This window comes from Carcharodon carcharias, chromosome 13 (assembly GCF_017639515.1).
Source record: "Carcharodon carcharias isolate sCarCar2 chromosome 13, sCarCar2.pri, whole genome shotgun sequence".
In the NCBI taxonomy this organism is placed as follows: domain Eukaryota; kingdom Metazoa; phylum Chordata; class Chondrichthyes; order Lamniformes; family Lamnidae; genus Carcharodon; species Carcharodon carcharias.
Window position 1 is genome coordinate 13,462,183 of NC_054479.1, and position 27,178 is coordinate 13,489,360.

The 27,178-nt window shown below is 49.3% G+C and overlaps 2 protein-coding genes across 3 annotated transcripts in view; one reads left to right on the forward strand and one right to left on the reverse strand.

The window, feature by feature from the left end:
* Positions 1-326: 326 nt before the first annotated feature.
* Positions 327-1,826, forward strand: LOC121285704 (basic proline-rich protein-like; the record flags this gene model as incomplete). The annotated part of the gene is made up of 1 exon (XM_041202395.1): positions 327-1,826. A coding segment is annotated over one exon (1,500 nt), but the record flags the coding sequence as incomplete, so codon positions are not given.
* Positions 1,827-19,372: 17,546 nt separating this feature from the next.
* wscd2 (WSC domain containing 2) overlaps positions 19,373-27,178 on the reverse strand; it is a 300,323-nt gene continuing 292,517 nt past the window's right edge. For both annotated transcript variants that reach the window (XM_041201991.1, XM_041201992.1), the window contains exon 8: positions 19,373-21,006. In XM_041201991.1, coding sequence (XP_041057925.1) covers positions 20,654-21,006 — 353 coding nt within the window. In that variant the 3' untranslated portion in view covers positions 19,373-20,653. The remainder of the gene's footprint in view (positions 21,007-27,178) is intronic.

Consider the following 27,178-nt stretch of genomic DNA (forward strand, 5'->3'; position numbering starts at 1 on the left):
ACCACCCCGCACCACCCCACCCCCTCCCCACCCCGCACCACCCCGCACCACCCCACCCCCTCCCCACCCCCTCCCCACACCCTCCCCACCCCGCACCGCCCCCACCCCCTCCCCACCCCCTCCCCACCCCGCACCACCCCGCACCACCCCCACCCCCTCCCCACCCCGCACCACCCCCACCCCCTCCCCACCCCCTCCCCACCCCGCACCACCCCGCACCACCCCACCCCCTCCCCACCCCCTCCCCACCCCGCACCACCCCGCACCACCCCACCCCCTCCCCACCCCCCTCCCCCTCCCCACCCCTCCCCCTCCCCACCCCCCCCCCCCCCCCCCCCCCCCCCCCCCCCCCCCCCCCCCCCCCCCCCCCCCCCCCCCCCCCCCCCCCCACCCCCCCCCCCCCCCCCCCCCCCCCCCCCCCCCCCCCCCCCCCCCCCCCACCCCCCCCCCCCCCCCCCCCCCCCCCCCCCCCCCCCCCCCCCCCCCCCCCCCCCCCCCCCCCCACCCCCCCCCCCCCCCCCCCCCCCCCCCCCCCCCCCCCCCCCCCCCCCCCCCCCCCCCCCCCCCCCCCCCCCCCCCCCCCCCCCCCCCCCCCCCCCCCCCCCCCCCCCCCCCCCCCCCCCCCCCCCCCCCCCCCCCCCCCCCCCCCCCCCCCCCCCCCCCCCCCCCCCCCACCCCCCCCCCCCCCCCCCCCCCCCCCCCCCCCCCCCCCCCCCCCCCCCCCCCCCCCCCCCCCCCCCCCCCCCCCCCCCCCCCCCCCCCCCCCCCCCCCCCCCCCCCCCCCCCCCCCCCCCCCCCCCCCCCCCCCCCCCCCCCCCCCCCCCCCCCCCCCCCCCCCCCCCCCCCCCCCCCCCCCCCCCCCCCCCCCCCCCCCCCCCCCCCCCCCCCCCCCCCCCCCCCCCCCCCCCCCACCCCCCCCCCCCCCCCCCCCCCCCCCCCCCCCCCCCCCCCCCCCCCCCCCCCCCCCCCCCCCCCCCCCCCCCCCCCCCCCCCCCCCCCCCCCCCCCCCCCCCCCCCCCCCCCCCCCCCCCACCCCCCCCCCCCCCCCCCCCCCCCCCCCCCCCCCCCCCCCCCCCCCCCCCCCCCCCCCCCCCCCCCCCCCCCCCCCCCCCCCCCCCCCCCCCCCCCCCCCCCCCCCCCCCCCCCCCCCCCCCCCCCCCCCCCCCCCCCCCCCCCCCCCCCCCCCCCCCCCCCCCCCCCCCCCCCCCCCCCCCCCCCCCCCCCCCCCCCCCCCCCCCCCCCCCCCCCCCCCCCCCCCCCCCCCCCCCCCCCCCCCCCCCCCCCCCCCCCCCCACCCCCCCCCCCCCCCCCCCCCCCCCCCCACCCCCCCCCCCCCCCCCCCCCCCCCCCCCCCCCCACCCCCCCCCCCCCCCCCCCCCCCCCCCCCCCCCCCCCCCCCCCCCCCCCCCCCCCCCCCCCCCCCCCCCCCCCCCCCCCCCCCCCCCCCCCCCCCCCCCCCCCCCCCCCCCCCCCCCCCCCCCCCCCCCCCCCCCCCCCCCCCCCCCCCCCCCCCCCCCCCCCCCCCCCCCCCCCCCCCCCCCCCCCCCCCCCCCCCCCCCCCCCCCCCCCCCCCCCCCCCCCCCCCCCCCCCCCCCCCCCCCCCCCCCCCCCCCCCCCCCCCCCCCCCCCCCCCCCCCCCCCCCCCCCCCCCCCCCCCCCCCCCCCCCCCCCCCCCCCCCCCCCCACCCCCCCCCCCCCCCCCCCCCCCCCCCCCCCCCCCCCCCCCCCCCCCCCCCCCCCCCCCCCCCCCACCCCCCCCCCCCCCCCCCCCCCCCCCCCCCCCCCCCCCCCCCCCCCCCCCCCCCCCCCCCCCCCCCCCCTCCCCACCCCCTCCCCACCCCCTCCCCACCCCGCACCACCCCCTCCCCACCCCCACCCCACCCCCTCCCCACCCCACCCCCTCCCCACCCCCTCCCCACCCCGCACCACCCCCTCCCCACCCCCACCCCACCCCCTCCCCACCCCTTCCCTACCCCCTCCCCACCCCCTCCCCACCCCCTCCCCACCCCGCACCACCCCCTCCCCACCCCCACCCCACCCCCTCCCCACCCCTTCCCTACCCCCTCCCCACCCCCTCCCCACCCCGCACCACCCCCTCCCCACCCCCACCCCACCCCCTCCCCACCCCTTCCCTACCCCCTCCTCACCCCCTCCCTACCCCCTCCCCACCCCCTCCCCACCCCCTCCCCACCCCGCACGACCCCTGTCCCCTCCCCACTCCCTCCCCACCCCGCACGACCCCTGTCCCCTCCCCACCCCCTCCCCACCCCGCACCACCCTCTCCACCCCCCTCCCTGCACCCCCCTCCCCACCCCACACCACCCTCTCCATCCCCCTCCCTGCACCCCCCTCCCCACCCCACACCACCCTCTCCATCCCCCTCCCCACCCCGCACCACCCTCTCCACCCCCCTCCCTGCACCCCCCTCCCCACCCCGCACCACCCTCTCCACCCCCCTCCCTGCACCCCCCTCCCCACCCCACACCACCCTCTCCATCCCCCTCCCCACCCCACACCACCCTCTCCACCCTCCTCCACAATAAAAATCCTCCAATAACTCCTGGGTTACATCATCATTCGAGCTCTTAAACACCAGCTCCCTAATTATCCAGGAGATCCACACCTTGCTGTGACCATATATTTTTATTCCTTCCCAACTCACTTTTCATTATTTAAAGCAAGCGCTTTGGAAAGCCGTATTTTAATTCATTGCCTGGGCTAGTGCGAGATTATTATTGCTGCCACCATGATCTTGCCCACAACATAGTTAACACCAGTTGTGCAGAAGGCAACATTTTTAGTCAGTCCATAGAGGTGGTGTGGCTTATGCATTGTGAATCAACACGGTGGTAAAAGATTGCAGCCCCAGCCAGATCTCATATGGTCACTCAGTATCCAGAAAGCAGCTTTGTGTGCAACGTAAAACCTGTTCTGCAATGTTTAGTGCTTCATTTAACTAACATTTATTCAGAAATATGGCATATATTTTCAGCTGAATATGATTGTGAATTGTACTACTGTAGGGAGTCGTTAACTAGTCACTATGATGCAACCTAAGAGACATTATAGGATGCCAGACAATGTAAGGCTTTTTAAATTTCATGTAATGGCCAGATTTCTTATTCAGTCTTGGGATCACTAGCAATGCCCTGAGGATATGGTTGCCTGCACTAAGTTGCATTTGATAAGCTGATGGGCTTTCTTCTTGAACCACTGCAGTCCTTATGGTAAGTTTACTCTACTACTCTAGTACTAGATAGGCAGCTCCCAGGATTCGACCCAGCCATGTCGAAGAAATGACAACATATGTCTCAATTCAGGAAATTGTGTGATTTGGAGGGGACCTTGGAAGTGATAGTGTTCCTGTCCGCCTGCTGCCCTTGACCTCGAGACGGTTAGGGTCGCAGGTTTGGGAGGTGCTGTGAAGAAACTGTGGCCACTTGCTACCGTGCATCCTGTGGGTGGTCTACACTGTTACCCAGTGGTGTCCTCAGACAGCACATCCATACAGCCCCCAAGCATGTCCCATTGAATTGAACAAGGAGGTTTTGGTGTCCAAAGAGTGAGGAGCTTAATTCAGGAGCGGGAATATATCTGGAAGATTTTGGGGACCACAGAGTGCCTGCAAGGGACTTCTAATTGTGCACAGTCATGTACAAATGGTCCCTCAATGAAATCTACAATATCTATCACCTGTCCACTCCTTTAGTGATGCTCATCCAAAGCTTCCGGCCTTGAAAGTCAGGCTCCTTCAATGTGGCGAGTAACAGTTTGCTATCGTGTTGCAAATTCTGATACCATTCAGACGTTTCACACAAAGCATCTGCGTTATCTTTGGAGAATTCCCTCCTGCTGCAAGCACGCACTGCGAGATCCATTTGGAAAGATCTTTGGCAGCAGTACTGTTGCTGATAGCACCTGCTTCATTACCAGCTGTGGCAGCCAATGGGTTGGCAGGGAGATTGTGCTGTACCTTCCAATGACTGTGCTAGATTTGTAGGAGGAAGGGAACTATTCTCAAAAGGAGCAATGGCAGGTGGGGCTTGTACCTCATGGGACCTTCCCAAGATCCAAGCCTTCAGATGTTGGAACAGAAACTAGGGAATGGTCCAAGGAGACCTGCCATTAGCATCCATGTTTCCTCGGGATGATGTCCATTTGAGCCTTACCTTAGGATAAGAGCCAGCACAGAGCAACTGTCTTTCCCTGTGAAGATAACCATAGTATTTGAGCTTATAATGAAAACAGAAAATGCTGGAAATACTCAGCAGGCTTGGCAAAATGTGGGGAAGAGAGAAAAAGAGTGAGCTTTTCCAATCAGTGACCTTTCTTCAGGAAGGCTTTTGTATGGGATCAGAACCTTCCAAACAATCACAGGTGATATTTCTTGCATCAACCAGCCTTTGCTCCAATTATGAGTAAGTTTAATAATAGAAGGCTTGTTTTCCAGGGAACTGTTTTATCACTTTTTCCCTATGGAAAAAAGGCAACAGCCTAAGAGGCTGAATTCTTACAGAACGGTGACTTGTGCTGTCTGGACAGATTGGGAAAGAAATGCTCTACAGTCCTGTCAAGACATCAAAAATAATCTACGCGTCCACTTGCAAAATGTTGCTTTCCTCAGAAGCAAATTTTTCAGGAAGAGGAGATTGAGGTTTGGCCTTGGCAAAGGAGGGGGATGAGGAGGAGGGGCAAGAAATTAGATTTTTGACTGACAGGACTTTTTTAAAAAAAAATGCTCCCACATCTATGGTCCATAAAACGCTAGCTGCGTGAATAGCGTGCTGTACCTAATTACCATAGCCTCTAGTACCTCATAATATCTAATCAGCTGTTCTATCAATACATCTTACCTCGCTTTATTTCAAAGGTGATGCAGTCATGTGATTCCCTCATGGCCAGAGTCCTTGAGTCAATTGGGCGGGCGCACGCCTGAATGCTCGTGAAATTGCTTGAAATGATGTTGGGCGTGCATCCCAACGTCACTGCGCACACGAGCAATATTGAGGTTGGCGGGCACGTGTGGGAGTCGGAGCCACGCCCGCTGACAAGGGTCGATTAAGACCATTACAAATTCTAGTGTCCACGATTTTAGGTTGCTCGTGCGATTTGGCGCTGGTCGCATGGGCAAAATGGGCAGGCGGGGCAGCCTATTGTTAACAAAACCGCCTTCCAAGGGCGGAATGAAATGTCCGGAGCGAAGTATGATTTAAGAAAGGGACTGATGTTTTTATCAGCTCTGCTGTCGGGTGCTTGAATGTGCTGCATAGACATGGTTTGGTGCATTTTTTTCTGGTCACTTAATCTGTCCGGGTCTGCAGCCCCCCTGAGTCGGCTCCGCAACAGCTGTCTGCCTTCAGGGAGCTCGCCAGAAGCACCCACCCGCACCCTCACTTTTGTTGGCGCCCACCCTCTTCCCGCCCTCCCCCCCCTCAGCAGTGCTGGGGCTTTCTCAGTGTGCGTCACATGTTGGCTGGCTGTTAATTGGTCAGCCCAGTGTGAAATTGCCTTTGGGGGCCAATCACGGGCGGAAGCACATTTCGCGTCCAATTCTGGACCCGCTGATTCGGCGTGCATGACAAGCGTGAAATTCAAACCATGGAGTTTGTTCTATGACCTTCTCATCCGCTGTGATTTCATCACTTCATCCTCCATCTCAACTCATCATGGTCTCATCTCTCACTATCCCTATAACCTCCTCCAGCCTTACAACCCTCTAAGATCTCTGCACTCTTCCAATTCTAACCTCTTGCATCTTGGCAATTTTAATCTGCCATTGGTGAACAAGCCTTCAGCTGCTTGGGCCTAAGCTCTGGAATTCCCATCCTAAACCTCTCCCTCTGAGGGAAGGTGGAGTTCCCCAGGGGTCGGTGTTAGGACCTTCCTGATGTATATCAATGATAAATTTCGAAATCTGCAGACAATACAAAATTTGGAAGCATGTGAGCTGTGAAGGGGATAGGGTAGAACTTCAAAGGACATAAGAAGATTGATAGAACGGGCAGACAAGTGGCAGATGAAATCTAATGCAGAGAAGTGTGAAGTGATTCATTTTGATAGTAGAGATAATAAAGAGTAAGGGGCACAATTCTAAAGGGTGTGCAGGAGACCTGGGTGTATATGTGCATAAATCATAGAATGTTGCAGGCCAAGTTGAGAGAGGTTAATAAAGCATACAGCAACTTGGGCTTTATCAATAGGGGTATAACGTTTAAAGAGAAGGGAGGTTATGTTAAACCTGTATAAACACTGGTTCGGCTTCAACTGGAGTATCAAGTCCAGTTTTGGGTGGCATACTTTAGGAAGGATTTGACGGTGTTAGAGAGACTACAGAAAAGATTCACAGGAGTGGCTCCATGGATGAAGAATTTCAGTTACGTAGATAAATTGGAGAAGTTGAGATTGTTCTCCTTGGAGAAAGGAAGGTCGAAAAGAGACTTGATAGAGGTATTCAAAATCATGAGGGGTCTAGACAGGGTAGACAGGGAGAGACTGTTCCCATTGGTAGAAGGATCGAGAACCAGAGAGCTCAGATGTAAGGCAGATTTAATGGCGACTTGAGGAAAAACTTTTTCACGCAGTGAGTGGTGAGGATCTGGAATGCACTGTTTGAGAGGGTGGTAGGGATAGATTCAATCGAGGCATTCAAGGGGGAATTGAGTCATTACCTGAAAAGGAAGAATGGGCAGGGCTAAAGGGAGGAAATGGGGGAGTGGCATTAGATGAATTGCTCCTTCAGAGAGCCAGCATGGCCATGATGGGCCAAATGGTCTCCTTCTGTGCCATCATCGTTCTGTGATTCTATGGTCTCCTCTCTAGCTCTCTCTGCTCCTTTAAGATGCACCTTAAAATGTACCCTCTTAACCAAGTTTGTAGTCACCTGTCCTAATATCTCCTTTTGTGGCTTGGTGTCAAATCTTGTACGTTGCAGTTGTGTGAGGCATTTTAGCATAGGAAAGGTGCTATATGAATGCAAGTTGTTGTTACTATGATCGACTGGAAGCACAACTTCCTGCAATTACCAGGAAATACAACTTGGTGTCTGGGATAACTGAAGCAGGAATCTTGCCTTGTTTTCCTCTGCTATCAGCTTCCAACTGCTGTCTTGCCTGGGTTTGTCACAGACCAGCAATGAAAACTGGGTCTTCTTTTCTCTATTAGCTGGCACTTTGCCCCTGCCCAGACATCAGGAAAGGTAACAGTTCTTACATAGAAACATAGGAGCAGGGGTAGGCCATTCAGCCCTTTGAGCCTGCCCTGCCATTCAATACAATCGGCTGATCATCTACTTCAATGCCTTCTTGCCCACACTATCCCCTTATCCCTTTATGTCATCGGTATTTAGAAATCTGTCAATCTCTGCTTTAAACATACTCAATGACTAAGTTTCCACAGCCCTCTGGGGGAGAGAATTCCAAATATTCACAATCCTCTGAGTAAAAAAAAAAACTCTCCTCATCTCTGTCCTAAGCGTCTTCCCCCTTATTTTGAAATTGTGCCCTTTGGTTCTAGACTCCCCAGTCAGGGGAAACATCTTACCTGCGTCTACCCTGTCTATCCCTTTAAGTATTTTGTACGTTTCAATGAGATCACCTCTCATCCTTTGAGACTCTAGAGAAATCAGGCCCAGTTTCCCCAATCCCTCTTTATAGGACAGTCCTGCCAACCCAGGAACAGGTCTGGTGGACCTTCCTTGTGCTCCTTCAATGGCAATAATATCCTTCCTAAGGTAAGGGGACCAAAACTGCACACAGTACTCCAGGTGGGGTCTAACTAAGGTTCGAAGTAATTGAAGCAAGACTTTGCTACTCCTGTACTCAAATCTTCTTGCAATTAAGGCTAACATATCATTAGGCTTCCTAATTTCTTACTGCACCTGCATGTTAGCTTTCAGTGACTTATTGACGAGGACACCCAGGTCCCTTTGTACATCTACACTTTCCAATATCTCTTATGTGCGTCGTTTGACCGGCATAACTTTCTGACTGAAACACACATGGGCACCCCCTACTGAGTCTCTTTAATTCTTTCAAGCCTTAAAATAGAACCGTTGGTGGAAGGAATAAAAACTCATGAGACACAGTTGAGGATCACAAGAGGAATATTTTAATGCTAACCTGGGGACAATCCAGGCAAGCAAAAGAATTGGGCTCCAAGAATTTGAATAGGAATTCATTTCGTTCATTCCCGCTCAGGAAATTTACACCTGGAAATAAATCTGAAATGTCACATTGTATGACCTTTTTTTTTCCCCTTTGTAACAAAATTTTACATATTTTATTTTGTAAAAACATGTCACATTGAGAGTACAAAATATGTCTTGAGCTTTGTTCTGCACAAAGCCAGTTAGTGCCAACAAATTGCCACAGACCATTCTTTTGTTTGACAAACAAGCATAGTTAAGGCCAGTCTATACAATCACCTGCAGCGAATGCAATCCTTTCAATAACTCTTTTCTTTGTTTATCGTATCAAGGGGGAGCAGACAATAGTCAACACTGTGATTCATTTTGTGCATAAAGTGTGCCCACGGTTGGTAAAGGGGCACTGCCAATGTGGAGTGGGGGGGGGTGCAGCGGGGGGAGGAGGGATGTAAGAAAGGGTCAGAGCATCCAAGTTCAAATTCTACCCCTGTGACCCCACCCCCACGCAAAGTGAAACTTTTTTTTTTAAAACAATATGCTGATCGTGAAACGACACCATGCGATATAGGTGCCCGAACGCACAACCAGCCCATCTGAAACCGATGGGTGATAACAAAACTAGAAATCACACATATGAGATAGTCAATAATAAATTCAATGAAGGATTTTAGGATCTGTACCCAGGTCATGGTTAGAATGTGGAACTTGCTACCATAAGGAATAGCTGAAGTGGAGAGAGTTGATGCCTTTAATAGGAACCTAGGTAAACACACGGGAGCAAAAGAAATAGACGAATATGAAGATAGGAGGAGATGGGGTGGGAGGTGGCTCGTGAACACCAGCATGAACTGGTTGGGCTGAATGGCCTGCTTCTGTGTTGTAAATGCCATGTAATTTCGTAACAAGAGTAAACAACAATTTGGCAGATGCCTTGTCTATCTCAAGTGAGTGTGCACCCCAGCCAAGACGGGGGGAGAGCAAGGATTCGAGGCAAATGGGTTAACTGCTCATTGGTAAACACGGGGAGGCTGCGAGGGTGACCCTCACAGGCAGCACTGCAGTTTTAGCAGCATTGAGTTAGGTGGCTGTGGGTGATCCTCCGTGCCAGCCTCACCCTGAAGGTGCCACTGACAGTGCCAAATGGGCAGAATTCTTCCACTTGTCGGGTGGGGCGGGCACCAGCTTCGTGTTGATGTCGGGCGAGCGTCCCACCACCATCACGCACTCTTACGCGGCATTTCTGTCGGCGGGCGCGGGCTGGAGTTGGCAGCACGCCCGCCGACAACTAAAAGGTCAAGTGAGGCCACGATTGATGTAAGCTTGTCGCTGCTTGTCCAATCGCGGGCAGCCGAAAGGGCCAAGCGGCCTTTGCGTTTTTTTTGCGAAACCTCATCCGCGGGGGCAGGAGGAGGTGTTGGATCCTCCGTTAGAAATTTTCATCCTAATTTCTAACATGTCACCATGAGGGAACATGTTTTTTTTAGCATCTTAAAATGCTTTATTTTTAACTGTTCATGTCTTCTTCGTCTCTCTGAGGCAGCTCTGTGCCTCAGGGAGCTTTTACCTGCACGCGTGCTCGTAGGTCCCCTCTTACACCCCAGCCCATACAGGTAGCACATGTTTTGCACTGGGCGGGCCTTAACTGGCCTCGATCGCGGGCTGCGGTTGGCTTCCCGGCCACTCTTGCCCGTTCTCACCGAGCCCGCCCTCCGAGGGCAAAATTCTGCCCAACGCTTTGGTTTCGGTGTGACCTCCCACTCCATAATCCCGCCGACAGCAGGGTCAGTCCCTGCAACAGAAATGGCTCTAAAACACAACTAAATCAAAATGACAACCTCTTCATTGTTCTTCAACTGCTTTGCCCTGTGCTACTGTCTCCCTCTCTCTCTCTCTCTCTCTCTCTGATTGTAAAGTGGGTGAACAGAGGTTGCTCCTCATCAAAATTCACCTTTGCAAAGAATTACCATTATCCTGCACACCTCTTTTCAATTTTCTGGCTTTCTCTATTCTTGCTTACTTTTTTCCAAACCGAGATTGTGTGGCATCAGTCGGCTGGGCAGGTGTTACTGTTTCTGACAGTACGAGGGAACAAAATGGACAGTCTGGATCATTCCCATCCACTCACACCGAGCGTCACAGTGTTACTGAGGCCAGGGAGGTAGCGCAGCCAGGCAACACTATCACTGCAACCGATGAGATGTCACAGCATGACGCCCTGCTGTAAATGTGGCTGACTTCTGTGCTCACTGCATGTCAGGTGATTTCCTGCCCACACCTCCCCACCCACCCTCGCCCCTCACCAGCCCTGGAATTGAGTGTACAGTGACCCAGGAGGTAGCGATGACAAATTGCTCGCCCTTTTCCATCAGCAATCACAGTTTCAATCATAAAAACCACACTCAGCAAACAATCATGGGCAATCGACAGGAAAATAACACGATTCTGGGTTAAGCTGGCTGAGATTTTAGGTTTGCCAACTCTCCAGGATTGTCCTGGAGTCACCAGGGGCTGAAGACTAACTGAGGACACTGCTGAGCGCAAACCCAGGAGAAAAATCTCGGAGCAGTATTTTCATTTTCCTTCAATACTTTGGTTTCCTGGTTAAAGAAATATTGGCAATGTGAGGGTGTAGGGGTGCATAAAAAACGGGCTGTTTGACCAGGGGCAGCCTTTGAAGCTGGAATGTCATGTGATGAATCCTTCAGGGTTACGTTCAGCCAGAGTTGGCAACCCTAAGTGTCATGGTTGGATGAAGAAGAGGCACGATTCCTTTTTGAGCACAGAGTCCGCTGCCTCCTTCTGGTGGGAAATGGTGACTACAGGAATCAGGGGAAACCAGAAACAAATGACCTGATCCACATGCACAGCCTGCCATTGAAGCCCTGAGTTGGGGTGAGGGGTTGTATATTTTGCGGATAATATTGTCACCCAGATGAAGGCAGTAACAGGCTCCTCTTCCCTGTACAACCTTTCATCCATTCTCGGGGATGTAACTGTTTTTGGTAAGGCTGGCATCAAATACTCATCCTTAATTGCCTGAGGAAGTGATAGGGAGTTTCATTCCAGCAGTTTAATACAACAGATTAGCTCATTGGGCCACCTCACAGAGCAATTAAGAGTCAACCTCATTTATTTTTAACCCTTTGAATACAGGACGTATTTGCAGTCTTCAAAATGTATGCTTTCCAAGTCTTAACGCCAGCTCCCGACCGGAACTCTGCTGCCCGTGACCCACCTACCACTCACCCGCCTCGCCCACCTTCTACCCACCAACCTATCCACCTACCACTCACCCACCTACCCACCTCGCCCACTTACCACTCTATCCGCCTATCACCCTATCAACCTACAACTGTACCCACCTCCACTCTATCACCTCACCCACCTGCCACCCTTACCCCCTGACTTTACCCACTCTACCTCCATGCACACTTAGGGCAGGATTTTACAGTCCCGTCATGGCGGGGGTGGGGCCTTAAAATGTGGCAAGTCCACATTGTTTAAAAGTCCATTGACTTCGGCGGGACTGAAAAATCCCGCGGGCAGGAGGTGTCAAAACAATTCCGCCCTTAGCTTCCCTCCGTAGCTTTTGACCTGTAGCTTAACCCCATCTACTCACCGGATTTTCATTCAGCCTGTTCTTGGTGCATTCCTGTCAGTACTTACTTAACACAGTTCATCCAACGAGAGTAGAAATTCAGCTAAAAAAAGGGGAAGTTTAATCCAAAGTGTGACAGAAAAAAACAGAAGCACTTCTTGAGGAACTGGGTTGTCTTTGTTGACCTTAACCTTTGTATCATTTTGAGCCTCTACTTTCTCTGAAGTTACACCTGACAGAGCTTACTATGGAGAAAAGGTACTATCCTATCGCTATCAGGTCCAAGCAATGACCCTCTATCATTGGGGTTCTACCATTTGCTTTTAAACGGTAAGACCCAGGTTGGGAAAGGAACAAGAGGGAAAACAGAACCAATTCATCAATTAGATGGTACAAAGCTTGAATGTTAATAACCTAGAGATCGTAGGGGGAGTGTAAATCCTTTTGAGTAACAGGTTCAGTAGTTTAGTGGACAGGAGATAGAGTGAGATGGCCATAGAATCAACCCACCTATTGCAGAAACCTAGCAAGAGGGTACCTCATCAGTTCTCTCAGGCTGCTGTTACAGTACCACCTAGTAAGCCAATAGGGAGCAATTTGGGACACCAGCCCACCACTGTCATGCAAGAGTAAGCTTATAATCTAACTCTCAAGGTTGCTAAAGCTGGAAGGTGTGAGATCCCCCCTCCTCAAAACCTTTTTTTTTCACATTGCTTAGGACTTCACGCCTAATGACATCACAAAACCAGCCACACCAGTCACGGGAGTGTTTTGAGTCTAGTTTAGATTCTTTATAATGTTAGGAGAGAAACATCCCACCAGACAACTCTCAAAATATTTACCTCTCCTATCTCTTGGGACTGACTGATTCATGTTCAACTGTAGTCCACATAGAATCCTTCTCCACTTCAGCCTTCAAAGTTCTCATCTGAATATTTGGTAGCACCACCAAGTTCTACACTTTATCCATTGCCACTGAACCACATGTAAGTGCAGCTGTCAGTATAACTCAGGTCTGTTGACTGTACTCACTGCATATACGAGTGTCAGACTATTTTCTGTAGTATTACTGCCTCAGGTACATGGTGTAGGGAGGATAGATAGGGGGGACTAAAAAATGCGATAGAGAAAATTTGCATGATACACCAGGCAGAGATGTTTAGACTAAGAATGAAATCTAATAAAAGAAACCCTGTCATGGTAAGAATAATGATCATCATATTACACATGGTTCAGATGAAAGGCGCATGCATCACCTAAGTGCAGTGTTACCAAGTCAGTCTCATTCTGTCAACAAAGGAGCTAAAACCATGAATACCTTTGTTAAATGATGAATGTTTTTGAAATAGAATAGAGCAACAACTTGCACATAGATGAAATAAAGACAGAGAATGCTGGAATTACTCAGCAGGTCTGGCAGCATCTGTAGAGAGAGAAACAGAGTCAATGCTTCAGGTTGATGAACTTTCATCAGTCAGTCGATTTGAAAGGTTAACTCTGTTTCTCTCTCCTGAGACGCTACCAGTCCTGCTGAGCATTTCCGACATTCTCTGTTTTTATTTCAGATTTCCAGCATCCACAGTATTCTACTTTTTGATTGTGTCTGGATGGTACTTTGCCCCGAGGCACTGAACAGAGGGGAAAAGAGACCTTGTGTAGGAGTAGAGAGTTAGGGAGATGACTCAAGCCATGGTCAAAGAGGTAGGTTTGAGGAGTTTTTAAAGATGGGTAGAGATAATGTAGCAAGATATAGAGATTCAGGGGAAATGATCAGGGTATAGGGACAGCATGGCCGAAGGCTCCACCACACATTGTTTGTGCTTTTTAAAATTCATTTTTGAGATTTGATTGTTGCTGGCAAAGCCAGTATTTATTGCCCATTCCTAGTTGTCCTTGAGAAGGTGATGGTGAGCCACCTCCTTGAACCGCTGCAGTCCATGTGGTGCTGTCAGGATGGAGTTCCAGAATGTTGATGCCTGAGACAGTGAAGGAACAGGGATGTATTTCCAAGTCAGGATAGTGAGTGGCTTGGAGGGGAACTTGCAGGTGGTGGGTGTTCCCATGCATCTGCCATCCTTGTCCTACTAGGTGGTTGAGGTCGTGGGTTTGGAAGGTGCTGTTGAAGGAGACTGAGCAAGTTGCCATAATGCATCTTGCAGTTGGTGCACACTGCTGCCACTGTGCATCGGTGGTGGAGGGAGTGAATGTTTAAGGTGATGGATGGGGTGCCGAGCAAGCGGCTACTTTACTCTGGGTGTTGTTGAGCATCCTGAGTGTTGTTAGAGCTGCACTCATCCAGGACAGTGTGGAGCAGAGGGAAAGAGTTACTTATGCGTTGGCACGTAGGGCTGAAGGAGAATGTAAAAGTTAAAGAGCGATGGGACCCTGGAGGAGCTCTAACTGGAGTGTGCCGAGGGACAAGAACATTTGTTGGGCACAGTGATAAAAGGACGGCAGCAGAGAACTTAGATGTGGCAACGGTGTGGATAGAAGTTTTAACGGTGGTGAGAGTAAAATATGGGCAAAGGCGTTTTGCTGTTGCATTGGTGGAAAGGAGCGATCTTGATGATAAATATAGTACGGGTTTGGGGTTCAGCTCTGAGTCAGACAGGCCCCTGCAGTTGCGCATTAACAGTTTAGCCTAAGCAATTGGGTGGGGAGAAGGGGGTGGGAATGGGGAGCAAGGTTTGGAGTTCTCGGCAGGGTCTGAATAGAATGACTGCAGTCTTATCAATGTTAAGTTGGAAGAAGCTCTGGCTCATCCCATTAGCTTTCTTTCAAATTTTAAAGACTATGATAGAAATGCGAAGACCTGTACTGCACTGGGAAATTGAGGCTCAACTCTTCAATAACCAGCTAAGGCCTTTTATCAGCTGCCCTGTACTGAATCCCTCAGTAAAGTCCAGAAAAAAGACTTTGCTTGTTAACCTTATTACACAAAGACCAGGCTGGTTAGGTTGTATAAAGTGGCAAATGAATTGTAAATCCCTCACTGGGATGTCCTTCAAAAACACTCAAAGCATTGCATGATTATTACCTCAAAACCAGCTAAATGTAACCCTCATGTTTGATTGCTTCCACTCACCTTTATAAAGAATTACTAAGGCAAAATAAATTTCCTCAAAAATGTCTTCAACCCTTTTTCCCTTTTGGCTGCCATTTTAGAGTGTCCACGTTATTAAAGGTTGCCACTTCTGACTGGATGCATTCCTGGAGGTTGCATCACCTCCAACGGCCCCACCCCCACACTCCCCCTCCATTAATCACCCGACATGTCCATTCCTAAGATGTCTTGACTTCCCACAGCAACTGGAAAGTGACTCTTCATTAACTCCTCGGGTCATTCGTGACTGTCAATCAGACAGCCCTTTAATTCACAACATTTTGATAAAAAGTGTGGTAAGGAATAAATAAATGCTTTTCATGATCCTATGGTTTTTCTCCTGGGCTCTTGCTCTGAGCAGAATTGTCCTGGAGATTCAATTCTTGGTGACTCCAGGATAATTCTGGAGGAACGTTATTCCTATGAAATACAGCAGCAACACCCCAAAGGCACAGAGTGTAAAGTTGGCAAATACAAGGCTCCTGGTCTGGAGTCTCGCTCTCTTTACAATCATCTTGGTGAATCTGGCGTTCAGGTCGGCAAATCAGATTCACGGCATTTCCAATTTTCCCAGCTGTTTGTCGGGTTTTTCATTTTGGCCGCAAGCTGTGGGATGCTACAGTTCAAGCAGATCAATTCAACAAGAAAATCTCATTCAACTAATCCTTTCCGAAAAAAAAAACTCGGATTTTAGATTCTAATCCTAGAAACAAAAAAAAGGAACGGATTGGAATTCTCCAGATTGCTAAAACAGAGGCATGTTCTTACGTGCTATGTCCCTAGTTTCAGTAGAAATACTGAAGCGAGGTAATGCTCATGGCCATATTTACAAAATCATTACCCACAGCAAGCAGAGGAATCCTTTACCCTCTCAGCTTGTTGACTGACTGCCATCAGCCAGTTTTCAAGCCCTTCGTCTAAGTTGGATGTCTCCTGTCTGTTGGCCTTGACAAAGATTAGGATATTATTTGTCAAAATTGCTTGTGGCACTATCTTACCACCTGTGGAAACTGAAGTTATTAGGGACACAGCGAGAATCTTTGAACTCCAAATCATCAAGAGCTGGCTTTTCTTTCTGCAGAACCTTGTGGTTTCCCTTGACAACGGGGGGCATGTCTGTGTCACTCTGGTAGTTTACGTGAATGATTCACTTGGAAGCTTGTTACCTGCAAGCAATTTTTACTGATTCACTCGACTAACATTGCTGGTCTTACCTCTACACGTGTGTGCACGTGTATGTAGTTCTTTAATTTTTTTTTGCTGCAGTTGTCTGTTCTGGTCTGTCAGTTTGTTGAGTGTCAGTGTAAATGTTGTGCTTTTTATGTGTGTGTCCGGTATTTCTAGTATCCACTGGCTGAAAACACAGTGACACTTCCCCCTCACCATGGGGACTGAATTACCCCGGCCACTGCGTCAGGTTCTCGCCATAACTCTGGTGGGAATCTGGTGTAACAGTTCTGAAAAAGGCCAGGAAGTGGAAATGCCAGTGTTCAACCTCATTTGAGGAAACCCCAATGGCCTGAGGAGGAGTGGAGCTTCCCTCTGCTTGATCCTTCACCGTGTCATGTTTGAATTTGGGGCTATAGGTTCGCTCCATTTTTAAAAAATTTATTCACGGGATGTGGGCTTCGCTGGCTGGGCCAGCATTTATGGCCCATCCCTAGCTGCCCTTGAGAAAGTGGTGGTGAGCTGCCTCCTTGAATCGCTGCAGTCCACCCACAGTGCTGTTAGGGAGGGAGTTCCAGGATTTTGACCCAGCGACAGTGAAGGAACAGCGATATATTTCTAAGTCAGGATGGTGAGTGATTTGGAGGGGAACTTCCAGGTGGTGGTGTTCCCATCCACCTGCTGCCCTTGTCCTTTGAGATGGTAGTGGTTGTGTGTTTGGAAGGTGCTGTTGAAGGAGCCTTGGTGAATTCCTGCAGTGCATCTTGTAGATGGCACACACTGCTGTCACTGTGCATCGGTGATGGAGGGAGTGAATGTTTGTGGATGTGGTGCCAATCAAGGGGGCTGCTTTGTCCTGGATGGTGTCAAGCTTCTTTAATGTTGTGGAAGCTGCACTCATCCAGGCAATTGGGGACGTATTCCATCACACCTCTGACTTGTGCCTTGTAGATAGTGGACGGACTTTGGGGAGTCAAGAGGTGAGTTACTCATCACATGATTTGACCTGCCCTTGTAGGCACAATATTTATATGGCTAGTCCAGTTTAGTTTCTGCTCAATTGTAACCCCCAGGATGTTGATAGTGGGAGATTCAGTGGTGGTAATGCCATTGAATGTCAAGGGGCAGTGGCTAGATTCTCTCTCGTTGGAGATGGTCATTGCCTGACACTTGTATGGTGCAAATGTTACTTGCCATTTGTCAGTCCAAGCCTGGATATTGTCCATGATGCATCTTCAACCTGCAATATCTCCAGGTGAGATGGGAGTTGCTTGCATTCCTTCAGGAGAGAAAGGGACCATATCCTATGAAACTTCAAATGTGTTGTGGATTATACCCTGCAGGCAGGAATGAAGTGGTGTGGGATTTAATAATCCTGTGCCTTTCTAATCCATTCACTAATCCTCTGCTTTCACCACAGCATCTCCACTTATAGTGAGGGGGCTCGTTCTTCATACTAAGGATGGAATACCGATGGACATGTTAATGAATTTACATTGGAGACATGAACAATATGATTATTTGAGGAACATGGCCAAGGGAACACTGATTCCATAACTTGACATTCTCGAGGGCAGCAGTTGACATAAAGAGCAGAATCTGGGAAATGGTGGGTCCCACCACCGCCTCCCCTCCCCTCCCCTCCCCCGCTTTGTGATTTTCTATCCATGGTTAAGAATGGGCTGAAAAGCTGTGCACCCAAAGATTCCCCACAACTCAGTCCGTGTGAATCATTCTCCCTGTTGCGAACACCCCATCTCAGGCCCTAAAACTCGCTTTACCTGTACTAATCTGCTAAAATTGGTTGGAAGTAATATAAGAGGTTGATTGTGAACAGGGCCAAAAGCAGGAGGGCTATGAGGAACCTGCTGATGAAAGGATAGATATTTTGATCAAATATGCATTTGAGAGTGTCACCATGGGCCCTAGTTCCAAAGAGGGTATGTGCACAGACTGCTCACACTTCACTACAGGTAATTATGCATGGTGAAAAGACTTCCGGCAGAGGCAGCTGATGTGGAAAAATGTATAGTAGGAACAGGAATGTAGGAGCATTAAGAACAGGCGGAGGTCATTCACCCCCTTGGGTCTGTTCCACCATTCAATTAGATTATGGTTTTCTCCTTCTCAGCTCAACTTTCCTGCATGTTCCTTGATACCCAACAAAAATCTAGCAATCACATGTCTTGAAATCTCCAATTGGTCCCGAGTATCTCTACACCCTTTTGGGGCCGAAGATTCCAGGTTTCTATAACACTTTTCAAAGATTTCAAATTTCACTCCTTGAATGGTCTAACTCTGTTTCAAAGATTAACACCACCCCCCACTCCCACAACTTTTTCTTGATTCCCCATTATAGTTCCTCCATATTTAACCCAGCGAATCCTTTTAAACATTTTCAAACAATTCAGTCAGCTTGCCCCTCTGCTCAAGGGGATACAAGCCAAATTTATGCAATCGTTCCTCAGGATTTAACTCTCTAGAATCCTGGTATCATTCTGGTGAATCTGCACTGCACTCCCTCCAAAGCCAATAGATCCTTCTAGAAGTGTGGTGCCTAAAATGAATGCAATACTGTGGAAGGAGTTGAACCACAGCTAAAATCTAACTACTTCATCCCTTGTATCCTGGCTTGATTGAACATAACGTTCCGTCAGCCTTTTTCATTGAGTAGATATTTCCAAGGGTGTATGGTTAAGGGTATTAACTGCTTGGATTTCTTCAGCCTAACATGGCTGCTACTGGTGTTCAAAAGTACAGAGTCTATTACTCTTGAGAAATTTTTAAAAATTCTTTCACAGGATGAGAGTGTCGCTGGCTAGGCTAACATTTGTTGCCCATCCATAATTGCCCATGAGAAGGTGGTGGTGAGCTGCCTTCTTGAACTGCTGCAGTCCATCTGGTGTAGGTACACCCACAGAGCTGTTAGAAAGGGAGTTCCAGGGTTTTGACCCAGCAACAATGAAGGAACGGCGATATATTCCCAAGTCAGAATGGTGAAGGGAACTTGCAGGTGGTGGTGTTCCCATGCATCTGCTGCCTTTGTCCTTCTAGGTGGTAGAGGTTGTGGGTTTGGGAGATGCTGTCTAAAGAGCCTTGATGAATTGCTGTAGTTCATCTCGTAGATGGTACACACTGCTGCCACTGTGTGTCGATGGTAGAGGGAGTGGAGAGAGATAACCAGTGCAACCCAATTAGACAGAGGACCTGTTTACTAAGAGATGCTACGCTAATTGAATGGTGGTCAGAGTGCTAATTCCATTATGTGACCTGATAGTGTTAGACATTCAGCAGGCCAATCAACCCAAACTGCAAATTAAACAATAAATAATGTTACAACACATCTTGTTCAGTCATAGTGTGGAAGTGAAATGACTATAGTTTTAATTATTTTTTCGGCTAAAGCTACTAATTGAGGTTTTCAAAGAAAATTGGCAAGATGAGCAACTTATTAGTTTAGCCAGCTAATATACTTCAGTGACCTTCATCATGGCAAAACCTCTGTATGTATGGTGAAATTTCGACAGGTAGCAAACACATATCTGCTCACTCTCAATGCGGTCAACCTTCAGGAACTACTTCCCAGTCGAAGGGAGCAGCATCCTCCATTCCCAATGATCAGCCCAAACTGGAGTTGGAATGGATGGTACAATCAGACCTGACAAGCCTCTGCAGCAAAGGGTGCACATCACAGTGTCATCTGTCTGTTGCCCATGTCAGCGAGATGAGATCTGCCGTTCTCCCCAGGTATCTGGTTATAAAATACATTTAGATCATTTTAAAACGAGCTGCCACAATTTGGCAGGTGGTGGAGGTCAGGAATGGTTAATTGTGTTCTGAAGTGCAGTCTAAAAAGGAGTAGCAAACTGGGTGTGCTGTCTCCTCACATTAGATGTGTTAGCCACATCAAGTGCACTTGCTGACTGGACGTGACAGTCCTGAACAACAGATGACAAAACAGTCCAAAATCAATGCAAACTCTGAGAGACACATGAAGGAAAAGGCAATGGTCATTTTCTCACTCTATGGATTGGCTGCTGAAAGCAATTAGCTGTGTCACATACTGTTAACCATCGGCCATCCTAGTGTCAAAATAGGTGGGTGTTAGGTAACTGTTCAAATTAAAAAGTACTTGCTTCTCCCCAGCTTAACCCTCCCCTCCCCCACTACATTAACAATGAGACCTTAGCTGCCACTTGCTCCATTCACCCAACCTCACTCCAATCGACTGCAAGTGACCAGATCCCTTTGAGATTATTCAGGGATAATCCCTTCCCTCTGCATCTCAGCCCCAGTTCAGTTCAAGCAAAACAATAAAAGCAATAACTAAGAGTATTGTTCAGCTCCGTCATGACACAGAGTCTGTCTGCCAAAGCTGATTCCTCCCTTTAAGTAGCATTGAATATTAGGTCACTGTGCCTTGCATCTCTCCACTTCTTAAAGATTGTCTTCTGGCATGTCTATGCTATGCAGTTACTAACCCCAGCTGTGTTTGGTGACCTTTACTCTAGATAGTTGATGCACTTGGAAAGCTAAATAGCTGCAGAATACTAAAAGAAGTCACCCACTGGGTGGAAAGGAGTCCTGACCAGGGGAAGGGGAGGGAAACACTCCCGTGTTTCGAATGCATTTACCAACAAAATCATCTGGGGGCGTAATCATCAGGAACACCAGTAAGGTTTCTCAGTTTGAGGGCCATGTCAACGGTCTTGATGAAACTGTCAATCATCTTCCTCATCTCAGGCGTGTAAGGATCATATTCCAGTTTCCTAAGGCCGGAGCGTTTGAAATTGCCGTCCTTTTGGCTCTCAACGCATAGGAGCCGGTCATCAGAGACGTTGAGGCCCAGCATGGACACCATTTTTTTCAGCTGGTTAAAGAGGTCACGTTTCAGGTCTTCGTAATGGACTACCAGGACTTTTTTGCCGTACTTCAGCCAGTCGAGTGTGTGGGAAGCCCACCAAGGTGCATAGTTTTTCACAAACTCAGGCCACTCTATCAAGCAAAAAGATAAGATATTAAAATTCGTAAAGGCTTCTTTTTGCATCTAGCTTAATTTGAACTTAGGGTACAAGTGAAAAAGAAATGCTCATCTTTTTTCAACGCTAATATTGATAGTCAAGGCGAGGCAGAGATCTCCTGGTGCAAGCTGCCTCCAAGCATCACCTCCAACTGATACATGTCTGACTCTGGAATGTTGGCAGACTCTTGACCACCAAGGCCATCATTCCAAAACCGAGCTCTGACATCACCTGATATTTTACCTGCACACACTTTCTGAATGGGATTACTTTTTATTTATGCACTGTACAGGGTGTGGGGGTGCTGGCTAGGCCAACATTTATTACCCATCCCTAATTGCCCTTGAGAAGGTGGTGGTAAGCCGCCTTCTTGAACTGTTGCAGTCCATGTGGTGTAGGTACACCCACAGTGCTGTTAGGGAAAGAGTTCCAGGATTTTGACCCAGCGACAGTGAAAGAACAGCGATATGTTTCCAAGTCGGGATGGTGAGTGGCTTAGAGGGGAACTTCCAGGTGATGGTGTTCACATGTACCTGCTGCTCTTGTCCTTCTAGATGATAGTGGTCATGGGTTTGGAAGGTGCTGCTTAAGGAGCCTTGGCGAGTTCCTGCAGTGCATCTTGTAGATAGTACACACTGCTGCTACTGTGCATCGGTGGTGGAGTGAGCGCTTGTTTGCGGATGGGGTGCTAATCAAGTGGGCTGCTTTGTCCTAGATGGTGCCAGGGATGAAAACCCAGACTAGCTCTCCTCACCCTTTCTCATAATCCAAGCAAAGTGCCAGACTTCAGTTGAGGTCAGCAAACTCATTGCACACCAGGTGACCATCTAGAAGATGTACGGTTAGGGCCAAGACTGTGGGCTTGTTTCCTAATGGAGCCTGTTGGAGTACACAGCGGGAAAGGGCATTAGGACACTGAGGTCTGTCATTGTACATGAAAGTGCATGCCTCATTTTTTATTTCAGATAGAAGGTACCAGATACATAACCAGTGCTCCTGTTACATCATGATGGGCCTGCTGTGTTGCCAGCATTTGTTTTTAAGTCCAAAATTTCATCTTGCACAGTTATTCTCTCCTCTTTGTAAACAAACAAGGGTGTCAGGCTTGTGTCGTTTCTCACCTGGTCCCAAAATAGCTGCCTCATGCTTCTACTGTCTAAAATATTACAATATTACAGGATGACTTAAACATGGAGGGTTATACTTGGCTGAATCCACTAAATTAATACTTAGAAAAATAAACAAAAGCATGGAAATTTTGTACTTTTTTAACCTCCCGCTGCTTTTCAAGAAAATATGTGGGGAACCTCTGAGGATAAAAAAAAACAACACTGCATTAAAGGAACCCTCAATATATGCAAGTGTTGAATACTGGGGGGAAAAATAAGCTGATAAGGTGAAGCCATCAAGGCGCCTGCATCACATCTCGATCGTTACACAGGCAAAGGTCCCAAAAATGGCCAGCAGCTAATGTAACAGATCCTAAAGGAGGGGCAGCATCATACATTCATAGCCTCACTCTCGTACTTGCAGAAGCCTCTTTGTCAACACGCAATAATGAAGAGTAAACAAGGCACAAGTCAGGAGTGTGATGGAAGACTCACCACTTGCCTGGATGAGTGCAGCTCCAACAGCATTCACAAAGCCTGACACCATCAAGCTTCATTGACACCCCTTCCACAAACATTCACTCCCTCCACTACTGGCACACAGTGGCAGCTGTGTGTACCATCCACATGAAACTCAACAAGGTGCCTTAGGCAGCACCTTCCAAACCCACGATCACTACCATCTAGAAGGACAAGGGTAGCAGACACACGGGAACACCACCACCTGGAAGTTCCCTTCCAAGTTACTCACCATTCTGACTTGGAACCATATTGCTGTTCCTTCACTGTCGCTGCGTCAAAATCCTGGAACTCTTTCCCTAACAGCATTGTGGGTGTACCTACACCAGGTGGACTGCACTGGCTCAAGAATGCAGCTTACCATCACCTTCTCAAGGTCAATTAGGGATGGGCAGTAAATGCTGGCCCAGCCAGCAATGCCCACATCTTGTAAAATGAATTAAAAAGCACTTTATGCAAAAGCCTCCTGATCTGGTTGGTTGGGCAAGAACCAGTGATGCCCCAGTGTCTGAACTTCTTGTTCTGTTCTCTCAGTCAGATGTGCAGAGCAGATGCCTGATTAAGCAGCTAACTGTAGCCAAGTCCCCAATGAATCATCAGAGAGAGAAGCTATTTCATTAAGCAGATATAGGGCAATTCACCTTGTGTAATCACAGCACATAAAACTTTGCTTTACAACGGCCCCGAGGAGATCATAAAACTAATGCCATGGAACTGTGTGACAATTTAACAAATACTTCAGTCTCTGGCAAAGACAACAGCTGGGGCACCACGTCTGGAGCTGACAGATGAGGCAAGGGTCTTAACATGGCAATGTTATTGTAGTGCACACACCATAATATCTCCTGCCATAGTTTGCATAGAACTTCATAAACAATTAAGCACTCTTTAACTACATCACCAGCAACATCTTCATGTAAATAATGAAATTGGCCACTACTTCAGTAACTCAACATTTGTCACCTTAGTGTGGGATCTTCCAACCCTTGCTGTTCTTCTTGGGTCATCTGAGCTGTTGGTTGGAATTTCGTGGGCTCCCACCTTAAATTCCCAATTTTCACTCGGCAAGGATAACTGGACAGAAGTGAGGTTTACTTTGAGAATCTGGGTTTGCATGCAGCACCAGGTTGTTGAGGTGAAAATCTCCTCTCTTTATCAACTATTAGCTTCCTATGAAAGATGGGCTTGGGCCGCATCAACCCAGTTACTGGTGGGTACTGAGCCTCGTAGTTCAACTGCTCACAGTTTAGCAAAAATAGGATGAAAATATGGTTGGAGTGGGAATTTGTCCCAACCCAGTCGTGGGCGCTTAGCTGAGGTTGAGTAGGCGGACCTCATGTCCCTTATAGACTAGAGTGAGCGCCGCCATTAGTTTTGAAGCAGATGACATCTGTCATCCTAGGGGGCTTTAATTCACTTTTCACCTCCATTATATCTTATTCTGGAAGGTTGGACAATGGCAAGGGATGTCCAGAATGGGAAAGTATTTCATTTGCCAGCATTCATGTGAATGCAAGGTGCAAAAACAAGGTAAATTTAACAGGCAACCTGTCTCTGATTTGATGTGTTGCTTCTTTCTGATAAAAAACTATGGGTAACATTTTTAGCTTGGCGGGTGGGCACATGCCCATTCCGACCGAGTGTAAAGTACGCGATGACATTGGGCGAGTGTCCTCTACTTTTTGCAATTTATATCAATGACTTAGATGAGGGGAGTGAGGGCATGGGTGCTAACTTTGCAGATGACACAAAGATAGGTAGGAAAGTACGTTGTGAGGAGGACATAAGGAGACTGTGGACGGATATAGATAGGTTGAGTAAATGGGCAAAAAATCTGTCGGATGGAGTAGAATGTGGGAAAATGTGAAGTTGTTCACTTTTGTAGGAAGAATAAAAAAAGAGGCTTACTTAAACTGTGAACGACTACAGAATTCAAAGGTTTTTTTTTTATTCATTTATGGAGTGTGGACCTCACTGACTCAGTCAGCATTTATTGCCCATCCCTAACTGCCCTTGAGAAGGTGATGGTGAGCTACCTCCTTGAATGGGTGCAGCTCCTCTGGTGTAAGTACAACTATAGTGCTGTTAGGGACAGAGTCCCAGGATTTTGACCCAGCGACAGTGAAGGAACGGTGATATATTTCAGAATGGTGAGTGGCTTGGAGGGAAACTTCCAGGTGGTGGTGTGCCTATGTATCTGCTGCCCTTGTTCTTTCAGATGGTAACGGTCATGGGGTTGAAAGGTGCTGTCTAAGGAGTCTTGGTAAGTTTCTGCAGTGCATCTTGTAGATGGTACACACTGTGCCTTGGTGGTGGAGGGAGTGGATGTTTGTGGAGGGGGTGCCAGTCAAGTGGGTTGCTTTGTCCTGATTGGTGTCAAGCTTCTTGAGTGTTGTTGGAGCTGCACTCATCCAGGCAAGTGGAGAGTATTCCATCACACTCCTGACTTGTAGACAGACTTTGGGGAGTCAGGAGATGAGCTGCTCACTGCAGGATTCCTAGTCTCTGACGTGCTCTTGTAGCCACAGTATTTATATGGCTAGTCCAGTTCAGTTTCTGGTCAAAGGTAACCCTAAGGATGTTGATAGTGGGGGATTCAGCGATGGTAATGCCATTGAACATCAAGGTGCAATGGTTAGATTCTCTCTTGTTGGAGATGATCATTGCCTGGCTCTTGTGTGGCACAAATGTTACTTCCAATTGGCAGCCCAAGCCTGGATATTATCCAGGTCTTGCTGCATTTTTAACAGAGGGATCTACGTGTTCCAGTACATGAGTTACAAAAAATTAGTATGCAGGTACAGCAAGTAATTAAGAAGGCTAATGGAATGCTATCCTCTATTATGTGAAGAGTTGAACATAAAAGGAAGGACATTATGCTTCAGTTACACAGGGCATTGTTGAGACCACATCTCGAATTTAACGTGCAGTTTTGGTCTCCTTATTTAAGGAAGGATGTAAATGTTTTGGAGGCGGTTCAGAGGAGGTTTACTAGATTGATACCTGGAATGAGTGGGTTGTCTTGGAAGGAAAGGTTGGACAGACTGGGTTTGTTTCCACTGGAGTTTAAAAGAGTGAGGGGTGATTTGGTGAAGTATACAAGATCCTGAATGGTCTTGACAAGGTGGACATGGAAAAAATGTTTCCTTTTGTGGGTGAGTCCAGAATAAGGAAACACTGTTTTAAAATTAGGGGGTTGCCCTTTTAGGACAGAGATGAGGAGAATTTTTTTCTCCCAGAGGATTGTGCGATTTTGGAACTCTGCCCCAGAAGGCGGTGGAGATGGGGTCATTGAATATTTTGAAGGTGGAGGTAGATAGATTCTTGTTAGGCAAGTGAATCAAAGATAAATGGGAATGTAGAATTCGAAACACAAACAGTTCAGCTACGATCATATTAAGTGCTGGAGCAGGCTTGAGGGGCTACTTCTGCACCTATTTTGTATGTTCATATGTTTGAGTGATGTGTAAATTAGCCAATCTGAGATATGACTTTTCCACGACCTGCAGAAACAGCTAGCATTAACTGATTAACCTCGGTAATGCTGAAATCAGCAGATAACAATGCAATAAATAATCAATCATAGACAAAACTGCTATTATTTTGTCAAATGCACCTGAACCACTGGGATAAGTACACAAAGCCTTGATTTAACAACTAGAACCAAGGCGTGTTGCATTCTCTCAGTAATATGCTGAGGTGTTAGACTAGGCTCTGTGCTTGCTCTTGGAATGTAGCCTAAATATACAGGCAATTCAGAAGCAAGAGTAACATGGTATAACATTTCAAAGTGTGGCAAGAAGGTTGAACAGCAGTGGAAACATTTCCAAATGTCTGTCGTTATGACTGAGACTCTACCATTGATTCAGTGACTGCCTGCATATTGCTCTTGTAAAGCAAACAATGATCCTTGTGTCAAAATGGGGATTGTTCCCTGTAATTGACACCATTTTGGTGAAAAGATTTGCTAGATTGGGGAGGGAGAAAGAAGACTCAACATGGTCAAAGGAGAGGTCAAAAGACACGCTTAAGCCATATCTCCTTTTCATTTCTGACAACCAATCCATCACTGCTTTTAAATAGTAGCATAATTTAAATAGAGCATTACAGGTATTGGTGCAATGAAATTGATAAATCACCTGGATTCCGTTTGAAGAGTTTGAAGAACATTCACTGACCACAGGCTGAAGGTTTTCTAATATCTGCTTTTATGGTATCCTATCTCCCAGAGTCAGAGCAAGTGGCAACTCCTAGGTTTGAACTCTAATGTTGTGGAGGTGGAGAGTGGACGGGAGATGGGTTGTAGGAATGAAACAGCTTACATTTCCCTCTGCGTCTTACGCAGGAGGACTCCCAATTCTTTTAATTATTGTGCGGTGACTGAGGACTAAGGTGTGTTATTTTGATGTGCCATGGGCAGCACAAAGGCCTCAGTCTAACATAATAAAGAATGATCAGCCAGATGATTTGGCTAAAGGTGTTGTCAGTAATGTGATAACAGTGAGAGTCTAGCTCTCT